General features: G+C 58.5%; 1 protein-coding gene across 31 annotated transcripts in view; it reads right to left on the bottom strand.

Moving 5' to 3' along the window:
* The window catches only part of LOC138810773 (pleckstrin homology-like domain family B member 1), a 44,074-nt gene that overhangs the window by 13,427 nt on the left and 13,436 nt on the right, over window positions 1-17,211 (bottom strand). For 11 of the 31 annotated variants that reach the window (XM_069997994.1, XM_069997991.1, XM_069997992.1 and 8 more), the window contains 10 exons: window positions 14,490-14,615; window positions 11,413-12,770; window positions 8,568-8,849; window positions 8,032-8,172; window positions 7,800-7,937; window positions 5,053-5,181; window positions 4,641-4,796; window positions 1,819-1,929; window positions 1,613-1,702; window positions 707-850 (listed from right to left, as the gene is read on the bottom strand). In XM_069997994.1, the coding sequence (XP_069854095.1) occupies window positions 707-850; window positions 1,613-1,702; window positions 1,819-1,929; window positions 4,641-4,796; window positions 5,053-5,181; window positions 7,800-7,937; window positions 8,032-8,172; window positions 8,568-8,849; window positions 11,413-12,770; window positions 14,490-14,615 (2,675 nt within the window). The remainder of the gene's footprint in view (window positions 1-706; window positions 851-1,612; window positions 1,703-1,818; window positions 1,930-4,640; window positions 4,797-5,052; window positions 5,182-7,799; window positions 7,938-8,031; window positions 8,173-8,567; window positions 8,850-11,412; window positions 12,771-14,489; window positions 14,616-17,211) is intronic. The other 20 variants (XM_069997990.1, XM_069998017.1, XM_069997998.1 and 17 more) reach the window with 4 other exon arrangements.

Raw genomic sequence — 17,211 nt, 5'->3', positions numbered from 1 at the left:
AGCACACCCAGGCCTGGGGTGGCCCAGGGAAAGCTTCCAGGAGTCCTCTGAGGAGCAGGTCTCAGCTCCTGCAAACGCTCGTCTCCAGCATCCTGAAACATCCCCAGGGGACACACACATGCAGTCTCACACACCTGCCACAGAATTCCCCAGGGTCCCCCTCTAGTCTCCAAGCAGGAGCTGGCACTAGGCGTGGGCTGGAAACATCACTAGGGCCCAAGCTGGAGAAGCTCTGAAAGAAGCCTTTCCAGAGAGCAGAGACAATCCCTGGCTGAAAAACAGGTCCACTGTCCAGTAGAAAGATGCCAGTCCATCAGTCTACGTGTTGGAAGGACCTGGACCATTGTTCCTGTCGCATATCCTGACACTCTGAGATTATCTGGGTACCAGGCCAGGGCAGGCAGCCAGCGTGCTATGCCCCAAACTTAGGACCCAAGCACACAGGCCACTTAAAAGGAAAATGAGCCATGGAGTCCAGTGTGTTGTAGGAACTGGTGAGTGGCATGCAGAACACATGCAAATCATATTCAAATCAGCATTCCCGATTTGCATGGGCTAGCTAGGCAGGATGGCATATTCACACCAACTCCCAAGCTCTGCTCCCACTGGCCCTTTAGCTGGGCCCTGGGGAGGTGCTGAAGGCAGAGCTGGTCAGGGAGGCAGCCAGGCAGTAGGCAAAGCAGAGCACCCAGTCAGCCATGATTACCTCTTGTGCTTTGGGGCAGAGTGAAGTAGAAGTAGGAGAGGTTAAGTGGACAGGGGAGCCCCCGGCCTGAGAAGAGCCTGAGGATGGGCTCAGAGCCTTGGTCCCCAGCCCCATCTCCGAGGACTCGGAGGTAAGCAGCTGAGCCTACAGAGAGGGTACGTGGTGAGCGGCTTCTCCCTCACACTGTTCAGTCCAGCCACCCTCCCTAAAGCCTAAACTTCCTTCAACGAGACAGGGAGGGAGCAGAGAAGTCAGGAAGCCCAGCTGGACCTCACACACCAATTGTTTAGACCTGGGAAAGAGCGGCTCAAAGGACCCACTGCTCATTTGCAAGCTGAGGGCCTGACTGCGGACTGCAGCCCCGGAAGCCCCAGGATGAAGACCCTTAGAGCTCCGTGCTCGAGACCGGCTCACTCAACCCTGCCAGCTCTCCCAAATCTCTGAGCTCTCGGCCCACCCCAGTTGGGGCCTCTGAGCCCCTCATCTATACTCAGCCATCCCAAATGGAGAGTTCAGTGGGCACCTAAGAGCCCAAAGGGCAGCTGAAAAGCAGCAGCTGGCAACCACGGACGGTCAGGCCTCAGGGCCCTCCTCCACCTCCTCCACCTCACAGGTGGGCATCCGTGGCTGCCACCTGTAATCCTAGCTACTCGGGAGGCTGAGATCTGAGGATCTCAGTTCAAAGACTCTTATCTCCAATTAACCACTAGAAAGCCGGAAGTGGTGCTGTGGCTCAAGTGGCAGAGAGCTAGCTCACCTTGAGCTGAAGAGCTGAGGCACAGCACCCAGGCCCAGAGTTCAAGCCCCATGACCGGGAAAAACAAAAACTAAACTTCTCCACTTCAGCAGGTAGCCCCATATCCAACCCTCATGGACCCAAAGCTGGGGTTCACTCAACCATGTTACCTCTTTGAGGGTTGAGGTGGTCTTCGGGAAAGGCCTGCCTCCCGTGAGCGAGTAGTATTTCCTTTCCAGCACCGTTAATTTCTCCTTCTCCTGGGAGCCCAGAATGATGGAATTAGAATTGGGACTGAGAGTAAAGGAATTGTAAAGGGGTTCCAGGTCCCCTCCCTTCTCCCACCATTTTCCACTGGCCAAGGAGAGGGGTGTACCTTCTGCAGTAGCTGCAGGGTGGCATTCTTGTCTCGAGCCAGGCGTTCTGACTCCTGCACCGCCTGAGTCCGGATCTGCCCAGCCTGACTGTCCAGGACAGCCAGGTGCTCCTAAGGAAAGATGGGGGAGGGGGGTTAGAGGTTGCTTAGGGAGGCAGGGCTAAGCCTAAGGTGAAGTATGGCTGACTTTCCTGCCTAGAGAGCCTGGGATACATCAAGGGAACCAACCTCTTCCACTTGGCCTCAACTTTCCCCAGGAACACTTGGGCTCTTGGTCCTTCAACCCGTGACTCCCTGCGCCACTAAGCATGCTAGCCACGACTCAAATTCCCCCTTCCCTTACCCCACTTTGGGCCAGTGAGTCCCAAAGCCTAACAACACCAAACAGTTCTGCTCGCCACCACCCAGATCCTGACCTTCTGCTCCTGGCTGGCTTCCCACAGCCTCCTGCCTTCTCTTTCACAGTTTTCTGATCCACAAAATATCTTGCTAAAATGGCCTTTGGGCTGGTTTCCTTATTGGAATTTTATGATCTTTCTGAAACACATTATTTGAGTAAATTCTCTGTGTTTGGTTTTGAGGCAAGATGGCCATGAAGTCCTGGACTCAACAATCCTCCTGCCTCTGTCTCCTTAGATCCTGAGTGAGCACCAATGTACTAGCTCTTGAGTCAACTGTGTGTGTGCATGTGTGTGTATGTATGTGTGTGTTTGTGTACATGCATGTCTGCCTATAGTGGGAGCCTGGGTGCTGTCCTTTAGATTTTTTTACTCAAGGTTAGTGCACTACCAACTGTGCCACAATTCTACGTCTAGCTTTTTACTGGTCAACTAAAGATAAGAGTCTCATAGGCTTTCCTGCCCAAGGTGGTTTCAAATCTCAATTCTCAGATTTCAGTTTCTTGAGCTCAGGGACAGTGCCTAGGCTGAGTTTGAACCTCAGGACTGGTGGGCGGGCGCTGGTATGTGAGCACGTGCACACACACTCATACACACACATACACCTAGAAGAACACTGGTAAAGGTTTTGCATTTTGCACTTACCACTTCACTTAACCTTGAGGCAGGTGCCCATTTTACAGAGAGAACAGTGTCGTGGTTAGGAGCTAAGGCCTTTGTTAGTAACTGGTAGGGCTCAACCAGATCTGCCCTTCTAAGAGCAGTCCTTTCCATCCCTCTGGGTCAGAGTGGACAGAGGAGCACAGCGCCTCAGGGCAGACAGAGTCTGGGGGAGGAGGGCACCAGAGACGGGCGAGGTGCTGGGCAAGCTTCCACGAGTGAATGTGGGGATCAATATACATATAGAGTAGGGCCAGTTCTTGGGGGGCTAAGCTTGCCCTCCAAGGCCTAGGGTAGGGGTGAGGAGGAAAGTATAGTCCATCACTACTGCTGACCCTTCCAAGCTCCCTGGAGCTTCTGTCCAAATGGACCTCAAAAGGATGGGATCAACTGACCTAAGGCTCCAGAAGAAGTGACTGGAGAAGTGCTGACCCCAGGCCCTGTGGAACGAGCCTGGGGTTTGGACTGGCACACCTGTATTCCACCAGCTCACATGATGGGAGGGGAGTAGGTAGCTTTCCAGAGCCCTCGTTTCCATGTCCTTAAAATGGGCGTAAGAGCCAGGTACTGGTGGCTCACGCCTGTATCCTGGCTACTCAGGAGGCTGAGATCTGAGGATTGCGGTTCAAAGCTAGCCCAGGCAGGAAAGTCCATGAGACACTTATCTCCAATAAACCACCAGAAAACCGGAAGTGGCGCTGTGGCTCAAGTGGAGAGCTCTTGCCTTGAGCTGAAGAGCCGAGCGAGGGACAGCGCCCAGGCCCAGAGTTCAAGTCCCACGACCAACCAAAAAAACGAAACAACAAAAAATAGGGGGGCATAAGAGAACACGCTAAGGACAGCATGAGACGGCCCCAGGCAGCCTCCTAGCAGGGCGCCTGGCACCCAACCCTGTGCCTGGCAAATGCTCGTTTTCATCCCTCCGTGGCACGGTGGGACAGTGTTTGAATTTATCTATGTATTTACAAAGGCAGATCCACTCAAGGGGGAATTCAGGATCTGAACTCAGGATATAATATAGTAGCCCCTGACCTCCCGCCAAACCCTGGCAACCGGCAAGTTTCCCCATTTCACGTGGAGGCACTGAGGTTTAAATTCAGGGCCCTGCACTTGCCGGGCAGGTAGTCTACCATTTGAGCCTTACCCCCAGCCTGTTTTGCTTTCAGGTACTTTTAAACAGGGCCTCACCTATTTGCCTGGGCTGGCCTACGATATGCTCGTGTTTATGCTTCCTGGTGGCTGGGATGCCAGTGTGTGTGTGTCACCATGACGGAGATGGAAGTCTCAAATGTTTTTTTTGCCCCAACTGGTCTCAAACTTCAGTCCTCCCTATTTTAGCCTCCCCAGACGCTAGGATTACAGGTGTGTGCCACCGAACAGGCCCTGTCACATGTCTGTCCTGATGCGTGATGCTCGCACGCACATGCATTCGCAGGTGCACACGCACACAGCCACACTCACTGAGGCACCTGAACCGTCTTCCCTGTCCCCTTCTCTGCCTCCCCTGTGGGCCACTCCTGGCCTTGGGTCCGTCCAACCCAAGTCAGATCTGCGCACAGCAGACGCCCACCGCATTAGCTGGGCCAGGCGGACCCCCGGGTGGGGTTCCCGGAGCGCCGGCTCCCTCAAACAAACATCCAGATCTCGGATCTTCCGGACGGTTCTACAAAGCTCAGAGGGCCGGGGCGAGGCGGGGCCCGGGGCGAGGCGGGGCCCGGGGCGAGGCGGGGCCCGGGGCGAGGCGGGGCCCGGCGGCGCCCGCACCTTGCGCTGGGCGATGCTGCGCAGCAGCTCGGCCTCGCTCCGCAGCAGCCCCTGGCCGGCCAGCTCGCGCTCCTCCTCGGCGCGGCTCTGCCGCTCCAGCTGCTGGAACTCCAGGTCCTCGAAGAGCTTGGTCTCCGTCTCCAGGGCCTCCGCCTCCTTCAACGACAGCGACACCGGGGAGCGAGGGTTGGGGGGCGCTGGGCTGCGGTGGGGGCCCCGACCCCGGGGACGCGGGGGCCCGCCCGCCCGCCCGCCCGCCCCTGCGCCCCGCGCCCCGCGCGGCACCGGGGCGCCGCCCCCCACACTCGGCCTCTGCAACCGACCCTGTGTCCGGCGGGCCCTGCGGGGCCGTCCCGGCCCACCGCGCTCCTCCTCGGTCTGCGGTGGCGGGGCGGGGATGGGGGGCACTGACCCTTCTCAGCTGCTCCAGTAACTGTTCCCGCACTGACTCGGGGCAGTTATCGAGCTGCGTCTGGAGCTCGGCGTAGAGCGCCTGGCGGGCCTCCAGGCGCCGGCGTCCCGCGGCCAGCTCCGCCCTCTCCTGGTCGGGGGAGGGGGGGGGAGGCGGGGCACAGGGAGAGAGAACACACACTCCTCAACTCCGGGCCGGCAGGGGGCGCGGGAGGGCGGGGAGGGGAGCGCGGGGAGGGCAGGGAGCGCAGGGCGGCGGGGAGGCGGGGCGAGGAGGGCAGGTGCACGGGAAGACAGAACACACTCCGGCCTGGCACCACTGGGCACAGGGGAGGGGCGGGAAGAAGAGGGGAAGGCAGGGGAGGGGAGGGCAGGGAAGAGGAGAGGAAGGGCGGGCGGGAGGGAGGCAGGGCACAGGGAGAGGACATGAGCTGCTCAGCTCTCCAGCCTGGCCAGAACCTCCAAGCACACGGGCTTAGAAGGGTGCAGGGGAGGGGAGGGGTGGGGGAGAGAGGGATGGGGGCTCAGGGAGAGGAAAGCCTGGAGATGGAGGTGCAGGGGGAAGAAGGAGGAGGAGGAGGAGGAGGAGGAGGAGGAGGAAGAGGAGGAGGGAGCAGGAAGGGAAAGGCAAGGAGGGCGAGGTGTCAGGTGGGACTCAAGCGCTGGGACTTGCAACAAAGGCCAGGGGCGCTGGCACAGGGTGCAAATGTTGGTCTCTCGGTGTCTAGAACCAGGAATGTTAGGTTCCACCACAGCCTGCCCTTCCTCTCCAAGCAATCTAGAGCCTCAAGCTCCCCTACTGTCCAGAGACCAAAATTTAACCCTGGGAAAAAGGGATGGTTAAATTGGGGGAAGGGAGGGCTGGGTATGAATGGGGGGAGCTGAGGGTGTTAGAGACACAGCGGTGCAGCAGACCCCAGGACCCTAGCCCAACCCCACCTTGGCCCCCCTCCCCCTCCCGCCCAGGGAGAGGGTGGGGTGCTCGCACTGCAGGCTGAACTTCAGCAGGGATGAGGGTTGCAATTAGTTCGGCCGTTGCCATGGTAACAGGAGCCCCAGGAGTGGGTCTACAGAGGTGGATGGTTGTCTGGAGTGAGATGACACCCCTGAGGGCGGTAGGGGGACGCAGGGAGGAGTTGGTGAGTCACCCCTCCCAAGGACAGGCAGAGGAGAAACTGTGATTACTGGTGCCAGAGCCAGAATAGGCCCATGGGCTGGGGGGTGGGGAGGGGAAGCAGAGTGAGCCTTCCCTGCCAGTCACCACCATCCCCATCCCCATGGACCCAGCTTGACCACCACCGCCTCCTTGAACAAAAGCCCAGAGGGACAGCAGAGCCCAGGCCTCTGCTCACCCCCAGGTCAATGGGAAGTGAGCGTAGGCAGGGCCTTCCGGTATGCACCCCTTCCTGTCCATCCCAGAGGAAGGCCCTCATCATCAGGTCAGTTCCTGGGGTCCAGGGTCTCCCCGATCCTTGGATGCTGCCTTTAAAATACTCTGTTCTATAGTCTCCAGGAGGCGGAAAGGGGACACTCAGTCTCCCCTCCCCTCTCGGCATTGTCTCAGTTCAGGGACGCTAAGGGGGCTAGCCAGTGAGTGGGTGGAGGCACTGTCCAAACCCTCCAAGGCCATGTCTACAGCTGGGGCTCCTTAGCCCTCAGCTGGGGGGACGGGGGGGGCACCTTTCCAGTGGGAGCAGCTGTTCAGGCAGAGCAGCTCTTAGGCCAAGCATCTCCCCACCATTATGCCCTTCTTGCCAGTGCACCATGGAGCACAATTGAGCTGCGTCCTCCTGCCAGTTCCTTTCTGATCGAAACCATGGGGGTGCCACACCAAGAAGAGGAGCAGGCAAATTAGTGGGGAAGAGACCAGGGGCACAAGGGCACCCATGGAGTTAGTGCAAAAGCAGGCGTGGCTCAGCCCTGCCCGGGTGGCCTGGCAGTTAGGGGCATGCGAAGAGCCCAGGACGGTGATTAGAGAGGGCGTTAGTGCAGGCCTGGTTGGCAAGCATGGAGTTAATTCGGCACAGAATTTGGGAGTGTGGTTTTGGGGGGCCAGAGCAACAGCTCAAAAAAAGAAAAAACTCAAAAATATTTGAAGTTCCTCAGAAATTGAGGGCAAGTGATAGATGCTCTCAAAAAAAACAAAACAGAAATCCAGAAGGAAAGTGGAATTCTCAGAAAAATACTGTCAACTCCAGAAATAGATGACCCCTCTCCACTTCAGAGCTTTTGGCACGGTGTTGGGCATCTTGGGCGTGGCTGGCACGGCCCCTGTGGGACGGAGTGGCCCCTGCAGGCTGGCACGAATCTGAAAGGGGCAGGGGCAGTTGCTGGGACCACGTGGGGTGGGAAGCAGCAGATCTCCAAGACACGGGAAGCAGAGGCCGGTGGGCCATCTCCCAAATACCACGTCCTAAGCACCAGACACATGCACCTGGGTCTTCATAGCAGGACCCGCAAGCTGGGCTCACTGCTATCCTGGAAAGGCCACCAAGGGCCCAGAATGGCAGGCACCCAGAGGCAGCACACAGAACCCAGATAGAGGAGTCCCCAAACACCAGCCCTAGCAGCACCCTCAAAGCTGGTACCTTCCACCGAGGACAAGTCCCCCTGTCCCCGGAGGGCCACAGAGATCAGCTGATGTACAGGGTGGATGATGAGTAGGTATAGGGCCCCAGGGAAGGCAATTTCTCCTTCTTTCCTGGGCCACTGGTGCCCAGCACCAGGCCGGACCCAGGTATGGGTTACCTTGTCCCTCTCCTTCTGGATGCCCGTCTCCAAAGCCACCAGCTTCTCCTGCAACTGTTCCACTGCCTTCTGCTCCTTCTGTAGCAACGTCCGCTCGGCCTCCCTCTCTCCTTGCAGCAGAGCCCGCTCCATTTCTGCCTGGGGTAGACATGGAGGTCCCAGTCAAGGCAGTGGGCTCAGGCCCTGTTTGGGCCCAGGGCTCTGCTGGCCAGCTCACCCGTCGAGAGCTCACCTCTCTAGCTGCCTCCTGCAGCTGCTGTTCCAGCTCCTTCACTCGCACCTTGAGCTGCTCCACACGCCCCAACACCTGTGCCCGCTCTTCCTCCAGGGCCAGCACCTCTCCTTGGAGCTTCGTGCTCGGTGCATCTTCATGCTGAAAAGGAGAAAGGAGCCATCAGCTGGGGAAACCTAGAACCTTCCAAGATCAGACCGCAGAGGCCTGGCCACCCCATTCGTCAGGGCAAGGAGCAATAACCAGCCTCAACAGAAGGCTGGTCCCCTCCCTGCCAGGGGAGCGGTAAGGAGGGCTCAGCCACAGGGAATTTACCAGAGTGCCAATCCTGGGTGGAGCCGAAAGGCAGGTCATAAAGCACTTATAGCTTGGGAAAGCTACCAACACCTCCCTTCTCTTCCTGGCCTCCTCCCTTCCACACTTCCAGCCTCAGTGGTATTCCCAAATACGATCCTTCCATTATTCCCCCCCCACACACACACACACTGGGCCCTGGCCCTGTCTCTCGTCCCTGCCCTCCCCGCTGGGCGCCCCACCTCCTGCTGGGTGCTCTCTGTGCTGCTGCACTCCTCCTTGAGATTTTCCTCATCTGAGCGCTCCACACTCTCCCAGAGGCGCTGGGCAGCACCTCCAGGCTCCTCGCCACTCCTCCCAGAGGCTACAATGGCCCCTGCCAGGCCTCGTGAGGGCCTCCGGCCTGCCAGTGCCAATGCCGCAGTAGCCTCGCCGATGCTGGGCAGCTCCCCGGCCTCAGGACCCCCGTCAGCCCGGCTGTACTCAGCACACAGGTTCAGGATGGTCTCCAGGCGCTGGCGTTCCTGGGGGAGGTGGACAGAGCAGGGCATGAGCGGGAGAAGGGAGCCAGGTCAATCAGTCATGAGGGTTAGAAGCTCAGTATCAAGTGAGGCCCCAACCCCAAGACTTGTGGGAGAAAGAGAAAGCATTGCCCCAGAAGCGGGAAGGAGGAACAACCACGCTGTGTGCCACCTGTCCTCATGGCCAGTGCTCCCATTTTCCTGTTTCCTTTCCTTTCTCTTGCAAGCTCAGGATGGGGCTTCCTTGTGGTCACACAAGGACACTCGCAAGCAGGTGGGCTGAAGACCACAGTGAGACACAGCTCAACTCGGTGCTTGTGCTAGCCTAGGTACATGTGGATCTACAGGCACCGGGGCACAATGACACACTGGAACTGCCCCACAAGCACATGCAGACACTCCATGGGCACCGGCAGGTACACTGGTATTAACAGGTACCAGCCCCGACACGCACAAATGCACACTCGGAAGGATAAACACAGTCTACATACAGCTAGATGGGCGCCTGCAGACAGACAGGGCTGGAAAGGAGACCCACAGGCCCGCACCTGACACTCAGCCCAGACACACATGGAGAAGAGACAGACCTGGAACACGTCCTCTGTCCCACCACAGCTCCAAGGCATTCACTCTCTGGCAGCCAGCAGGGTGGGCTACTGCAAAGTCTTTGAATGCTCAGGCCTTGGGATGAGCTCTCCGTGGCCCTGGGCCACTTAATCTACCCGGTGTATATCCCCCATGCCCAGAAAGGGCCCACCTCAGGGGCCTAGGAGGACGGACAGCAGTCATGTTCCTGGTCTGAGTCCTCTGTGTCCATCCACAGCACCTTCAGCCCTAAGTCTTGGCCCCTGCGTCTCCCATGGTTCTCTGGAGTCCCTTGACCACCTCAAGTGTCTCTCACCACCCAATTTGCCCGGTTTTGCCCACTCAACACTTACCCAGCTTCCCTCCTGCTGCTTGCCCAGTTTCATGGTTAAAAAAAAAAAAATCCAGGAACTGAGCCTCAGCACCCAGGAGGCTGAGCCAGTGCCCGCTGCCTCCACCCTCAGGGCCCAGATAGGAGCCTGGCTGAGGTGGGAGGGGCAGGGCAGGCAGTCTCCAAGTCTTAAAGTGGCAGGTGCAGCAGGTCGGGGCTGGTGGGAGGTGTGTCTGGAGTGGGGGTGGGGACCAAGAGGCTGACTGGAGCAGCTGGGGAAGGCTGGGCGCACAGCTGCCATGCCCAGCTCACTGCCCCTCTTAGGATAAGACCTCAGAGTGACCAAGCATTCTTTAGGGTAGGACAGGGCAAACCAGGGATGAAAGGATGCAACAAAGGAAGAGTGGGGATACTGCCTCCCACAAAACACAGCTCACCCCAGACTAGACAGCCCTGCCCAAAGGGTCTCCAGATAAACCTCAGCTCCAGTCCCAGGCCTCCAAGAATGCTAGGCTTCTGCTCGCAAGGGAAAGAGGGTGGAATCCGTTCTCTGTGGGTGGCCTCACACATGCGTACACCAGCCGCAGGCCCTGAGCTAGCTGGGGAATCCTGGACCCCACCTAGTTCAGATGCCATCTCCAGGACAGCTGCCCAGAGCCACCCCGGCCTTAGAGCACCCACGAGTGCATAGGCACAAAGACACAGGCTGCCACCCTGGGCCTTCCCTCTTCCTCACTGTCCACACCTGGGCCAAGGTGAGCAGCTCCTGCCTATCTGTGGAGACCAAAGAGAACCAAGACAGGAGGACCAGGAGCTTGCCAAAAGAACAAGCAGCAAAGGTGGAAAGACAGAGGCTCTGATTCCCAGCTTTGCCAGAACTTGCTGTGTGACTCTGATTTCCAAGGTTCAATGGTAGAGTGCTTTGCCTAGCAGGTGCACAGGGCTAGGTTCCATCCCCAAGAAAGCATGTGCTCAGGCTCATACATGAGCGTGCGCGCGGGCCACACGTGTGCACACGCGCACACACACACACACACACACACAAACACACACACACATTTTCCTCCCAGCGGCCTCTGTCTTTCCCTCCTAGCCATCTATTCTACAAAGGGAGAGCAGCAAAGGCTCACAAATGTATGTTTTCCTAGAACTTCGCTGTACTTAGGTAAATAACATGAAACTTAATTCACACATTAAAACAGATGCTATGTCATAGAACACATGCCACGTCAACAAGAATTTAGAATAAAAGCCTTGGGAGGGTTTTGGAGTTTTTTTTTTGGGGGGGGAGTTGGTTGTGGGGCTCCTGGGTGCTGTCCCTCAGCTCTTCAGCTCAAGGCTAGAGCTCTACTGCCTGAGCCACAGCACCGCTTCTGGTTTTCTGGTGGTCTATTGGAGATAAGAGTTTCATGGACTTTCCTGCCCGGACTGGCTTTGAACCGAGATCTTCAGATCTCAGCCTCCTAAGTAGCTAGGATTACAGGCATAAGCCACGGGCGCCCGGCGCCTTGGAGGTTTCAAAGAGAGTTCTTCAACACACCAGAACCCTAAAACGCTGTCCACAAGCCCCTCTGGCTCTGCTGGCTGGCCTGCCATGCCCTGGCAGAGACCCTGCCTTGGACAGCGGCAGCCTGCCTGGCACCTGCTTACCAGCCTCTCCATCTCCTGCTCCCGGAGCCGCTCTTGGCGCTGGCGCCGGTGGTACTCCAGGAGGTCGTCCTCGTTGTCGCTGATCTCGGTGATGCTATTTTTCCGCTCCCGAGTGACAGGCACCCGCAAGTCCCCGCTGGAGAGCTTCCTCTGGGCACGGGGGCTCTGCCGAGGCGAAGCTCCAGGAAGAGAGCCCAGACTGTAAGCTGGGCTCAGCCTGCCGCTAAAGCTGCCCTTGAGGGGTGCCAGGGACTCCCCCAGTGTGGGCGAGGGGCTCCGTGTCCTGCGACCCCGCGCCCCCAGAGTCAGGGAGAAGTCCTCGGGCGAAGCCCCATGGGCTGCCCAGCGCCGGGGCCGTGGACTCTCGGCCATGTCCCTGCTTAGCTTGGTGGCATCTGGGGTGGTCCGGGCAGGGAGTGGGGACAGAGCGCGGCGAGACAAAGAGGGGCTCAACGGGGGGAGCTCTCGCATGCTGTCCAGACCCCGCCGGCCCAGGCGGGGGCTCTCGGGGGGCTGCAGCGTGCGGGTGGCAGACCCATCAGAAAATGTCCGGCCCACCAGCTGGCGAGAGGGGCTGGTGGTCAGCCCCCGCTCGGTGCTGCCGGGGGGAGGCTCCCGGAAGGGGCTGGGAGGACGGTCCTGGAGTGTGCCGAGCTTGCTGCGAGGAGCAGGCACTGGAGACTGGAACTTGGGGCTGCCGGGAATGCTGGGGGGTTGGCTGCGGGCACCGGAAGCCGGGTATTCACTCAGGCTGATCGCTACCACGGGCAGCTGCCCACCCAGCCGGGGGCTCTCGGTGGCTCTTCGGGCCTCTGCCAGCACTGTGGCCGCAGGACTGTCAGTCAGCAGACCCCGGAGACCAGGGCTAGGAGGCCGCTCGTGACCCCCTTTCCTGCCCAGACGGGGGCTGTCAGAGGAGCGGGCACCACTCGGGCGAGACTGTGGGGGCTGCAGGGCCAAATGGTAGCTGGAGGAACGGGCAGGCACGAGCGGGGGCACGGAAGGCCCTGGCTCCTGCCCGCTGGGGGAGTGGCTGGCACAGCTCCCACTGCTGGCTGGTGAGGAGAGCGGAGAGAAGGCCGGAGAGGTGTTCTCATAGCTGGAGCCTACAGACATGGCTCCCGGGCTGGTTGGGGGTGACAGCAGGTAGTGCCCACCGTTAGCCATGGGTGACAATGGAGAGGTTGCTGCAGGCTTCTTGCCAGCGGCTCCTGGCTCCTCTAGCACCAGTGAATCCATGATTTCCTGCAGATCCTTCTCAATAGAGCTCACCAGAGAGCTGTGGCTGGCGCAGGCTGAGGGTCTCCGGGTGGCAGGCTGTGGGGCGTGGTTGCCATTCACCAGGCTTTCTGATTCTGCTGACCAAAAACACAAGAGGTCTTGGGTGCTGATATTTAACTTTGGCTCACGCCTGTCATCCTAGCTACTCAGGAGGCTGAGATCTGAGGATCACGGTTCAAAGCCAGACCGGGCAGGAAACTCCATGTGAGACTTATCTCCAATAAACCATCAGAAAAACCGGAAGTAACGCTGTGGCTCAAGCGGTAGAGCGCTCGCCTTGAGCTGAAGAGCCCAGGCCCAGAGTTCAAGCCCCACAATCAACCAAAAAAAAAAAAAAATCAGGTACCAGGCTTAAACCTAGGGCCCCCAATTCATTCTGCTGGCTTTCTCGACAGGCACTGAACCACTTGATCCACGCCTCCAGTCCTGCCCTCAGTTTCCCCTTCTGTAAAGAAAAAATTAGAGCTCTCCTGGCTCTAATATTTAATGACTCAGGACAGTCAACAACAAAACCAGGTACACCTAAGTTTTGCTGTTGCCTCCTTGCCCCAACATTATATTCTTTCCTGCCTTCATTTTCCCCAACTTCCTATACCTCTCTAAAAAGGCAGGGATGAGCACTCGGCAAAGAAGATGACCAGACTCCGAGCCTCTTAGTCTAACAGGACATTACAGTAGCCAAGGCCCAAGGGGAACAAAGCCTCGGGGGTTGGAAGGGAGTGTGCTACACTCGGAGGTCCAATCAAAGACAGGGGAGGGGCTTCTGCTAATGGCTGGTTCCTGGACGCCAGGCTGGACAGCCAGGAGGTGCAGTTTCTGAGCCTCCAATTATCCCCGTTAGGCCAGCAAGAGCCTGCCTTCGCCTGGGCCCAGCCCTTGTCAACCAACCAGGAGTTTGGAGTCCTTGGAAGCACTGCCCGTAGAATTCAGGCAGTAGAATGATAGCCTGCGGGTGAGTAGGGTGAAATTAGCTAGGGAGTGAACAGGGATTCTAGGCTTCTGTCCTCTGGAGGACCAGAAGACAACTGAAGTGGAGGAGGGAAGAAAAAGCCTCTGCCAGACTGAGTTTAGGTACAAAATGATATAGACTGCATTGGACCTAGGGGGGTTGCCATGGATACCAGTGAGCCCAGTGACCGCGTTACCATTCTTCAGATCCCCAACTATACATGTAGGCCACCGACGACCACCCAGCCAGCCACACCTGACCCAGATATCCATCTCACACCTGAATGTCAGGAGTTTACCAGGTGGACAGACTGCTGGTCTCATGACCTGCACCCCAACCCCCAAGGCAGGTGGCAGAGGCGGCCTGTGTTGAAACAATTGCCAGTTCTCCTTGGAGGATCAATAAGTCACACACATCCTGCAGCTGCTCCTGAGTCACTGGTGACGCGGCCTGGCCTGGCCTGAGGATTAGGTAGGAACACCAACCTGTGGGATCCACCGGAGCTCTCCAGGGGTTCAACATAATGCTCAGATCACCCTCCAGAGTGACGCTCTTTGGTGGTGACACAGAGGACCATGGTCCCAGACACTGAGCGGCACCTTCCAGGAAGTACACTCAGGCTGGCAGAAACCTCTAGTCCTCGAGGGACAGGATTCCTCAGTTTTCGCCAACAGTACTGCTTTGGACCTCTTCCAGCGGCCCCACCGCCGCCTGGCTTTCTCCATGAGCCCATGGCAGGTGGCAGCAAGCCCAGACCATGGGTACTGCCCTATCCGCCCCCTGAGAGTGGCTGGAGTGCGCAACGACAGTTGTTCAACCCAGCCCCCTGCCCCAACTGGATACCTACCAGAGCCAGGGCTGTAGGGGGGCCCAGGGGCCCGACCCCCTGCTGGAATCATGCTCTTCATCCACTTGGCTTCGGCGGGGTGGTTGAAGCGGAGGAAAGTGGACTGACCCAGGCATAACATGCAGCCTGCAGAGAAAGCAACTGCTCTGAAGAAGGCAGGGTGAGAGCCTCCCGGGCACAGCACGCCACAGCCTTACCCCAGGTGAACTCGGTGTGCACAATGCACACCCAACCCCTGAGACAGGGCCTTCCAGGACTCCAGAGCACAGGGCAGAGTGGAACGGGCACCGGCAGGACAGAATCTCCTCTTATTTATTTTTCTTGGGGGGGAGGGTTGAACTCAGGGGCTTGAGGTTTCTAGGGCAGTGCTCTACCACTTGAGTCACGGCCCCACTCCAGCTTTTTTTTTTTTTTTTGCTTTAGTTACTTTTCAGTTCCAGTCTCAAGATTTTGCCTAGGACGGGCTTCAAACTCCATCTCCCTGTCTTTGCCTCTCTCATACCTAGGATTATAGTTGTACCCCACCATGCCCTGCCCTAACGCTGTTTATTTTGTTTTGGAGACAGGGTCTTACCATGCTTACCCACGCTCTCAATTCTCCTGCCTCAGCCTCATGACTCTCAGATTATAGGCATTCACCATCACACCTAACTCTTCTTTTTCTTACTAGCTGTGAGATCTTCCAGTGAAGTCACTTGCCTTCCGAGTCTAGTTATCTCATCAGAAAAATGGGACAATACCCTGTGACCTCTCAAGGTCAGTATTTGTGAATGTACAGACATCTTCAGAGAATATCAACAGTTATGTCTCCCAACTCCAAACTGGACTTATGATCCATCTAATCACTTGGGGGGGGAGGGAAGGGTTACCTTGAGAGGCAGCAACTTCCAGGGATGGATGGACACACACACACACACAGACACACAGACACACACACAGACACACACACAGACACACACAGACACAGACACACACACACACACACACACACACACACACACACACACACACACACACACACACACCTTCTGCTCTCTGTTCTCTCAGGCTGAGACCATTGGGCCCTGCTTCAACCAAGCACATTCATTCCTGGGCGGTAGATACAAGCCCAGTCCTGCTCAGGAAGTGCAACTGCATAGAAGGCTCGGGTGTGTGGGAGCCAGAAAATGTAGCCAGGGGCTCAGGAGGGTGCATGGCAGCAGGAGTGCCCACAGGCACTAAGCCTGGCTGGCAGAATTCCACCTCCTGGCCACACCAGGTGCAGAAGCTGCAGTGCTGGGAGAAGCCAGCGCCCTAGGGCTCTCTACCACTCACCCTTCCAATCTGCCCATACCTCTGGCCCCAGCCTCCTGCCTACCCAATCTGGTGCCACTTGGCACCCCAAACTTCATGCCAGTCTGGGTTAAGGCTGGCAGGGAAGTCCACATTCCTGGACGCTGAGACAGTACTGCTCAGTCAGTTGCAAGGGCAAGGGGCATCCCAGGCCACGTGGGCACTTCGGGCAGACTTCCTTACTGAGACGCTCAGGGGGCCCTGGGCCTGGCTGTGAGAGGAGGGTGGGGAGAGGATGAGCAAAGCTGAGAAGGCTTCGCAGAAAACTATACACAACAAAGCCACCCACCTCTCTGACACACCCACAGCCCTCCCAGGCAGGCAGTACCAACAGTTGGAAGGCTGATGGGTAGGAGAGGGCAAACCTTCCCTGCCAAGCCACCAATCAAGAGAAGCTGATCCCATAGTAATCATAACTGCAAGAATAATAGCCAACCACGCCATCCACCTAATTACAACCACCGCTGCTTCAGAAAAAGCCAGGCGCCCTCCCCCTCTCCTCTCAGCCATTTAACAAGCCAATTAATGATGAGTTGGAAGGGTCTAGACAGACCCATTCAACCCCAGGTTGATGTAGGGGGTGAGGGGCAGCGGCTGACCACCAGGTCCCGGCTGGGAGGAGGTGAGGAGTCTGGGTAGCTTCCATCCCAGTGGGGCCAGGCTCACCCAAGGAGGCTGTGGGATCTAAGGACCCCCATCCTCGCCCCAAGAGGGCTGAGGTCCACGCTGTGCCCCTCCCCCGTGCAGGGGGTGTGGCCGCCCCGCTCTGAGCTATAAATAGCGATGCCAGCAGCGGGGCAGGGAGCTGTATTAATAGAGCAGCGGGCACAGGGCGGCAGGCCGGACAGCAGCAGCCCAACTCCTGCCCAAATTAACTTTCTATTTCTACTCAGGGGCCCCAGGCCTTGCCCCAACGCTGGCACCTGCTGACCCCCGGGTCTGGCATGTGTGGGGGAAGAAGGGAGAAGAAGCCCCCTCTCTGCCCTCCAGAACCCCAGGACACAGACGGCCAAAGTCATGGTGCGGGTCCCCCAGGCCCAGAGCAGCTGGGGCCGGGCTGTGTGCAGGTGGGCGGGGAGCCGCCGAGGGCCCCGAGGACAGAGACCCTGGGTCTCCGGGACACGGGGGGACGCACCTCACACAAGCCCCCGCCCAGACCCGCCCGGCCCCGCCGGCCCCAGCGAGGCTGGGAGAGGGGAGCACGGGAGGAAGAGCCGACCCGTCCCCGCCGGAGACCCCGGGCACAGCCCGGGTGCCCTCACCCTAACCCCGCGGGGGAGGCGGGTCCCCGGAGCGGACAGGCGGGCGGTGGGTGAGCCCAGGGCGGCCCCGAGCCCGCCCCGCCCCGAGGGCCGAGGACCCCCGCCCCCGTCCCCACCCCCCACCCCGC

Source organism: Dipodomys merriami, unplaced genomic scaffold (genome assembly GCF_024711535.1).
Source record: "Dipodomys merriami isolate MVZ:Mamm:240054 unplaced genomic scaffold, mDipMer1.0.p SCAF_509, whole genome shotgun sequence".
Classification (NCBI taxonomy): domain Eukaryota; kingdom Metazoa; phylum Chordata; class Mammalia; order Rodentia; family Heteromyidae; genus Dipodomys; species Dipodomys merriami.
The sequence above is the reverse complement of the archived record's forward strand: the minus strand, read 5'-3'. Positions and strand labels throughout refer to the sequence as shown.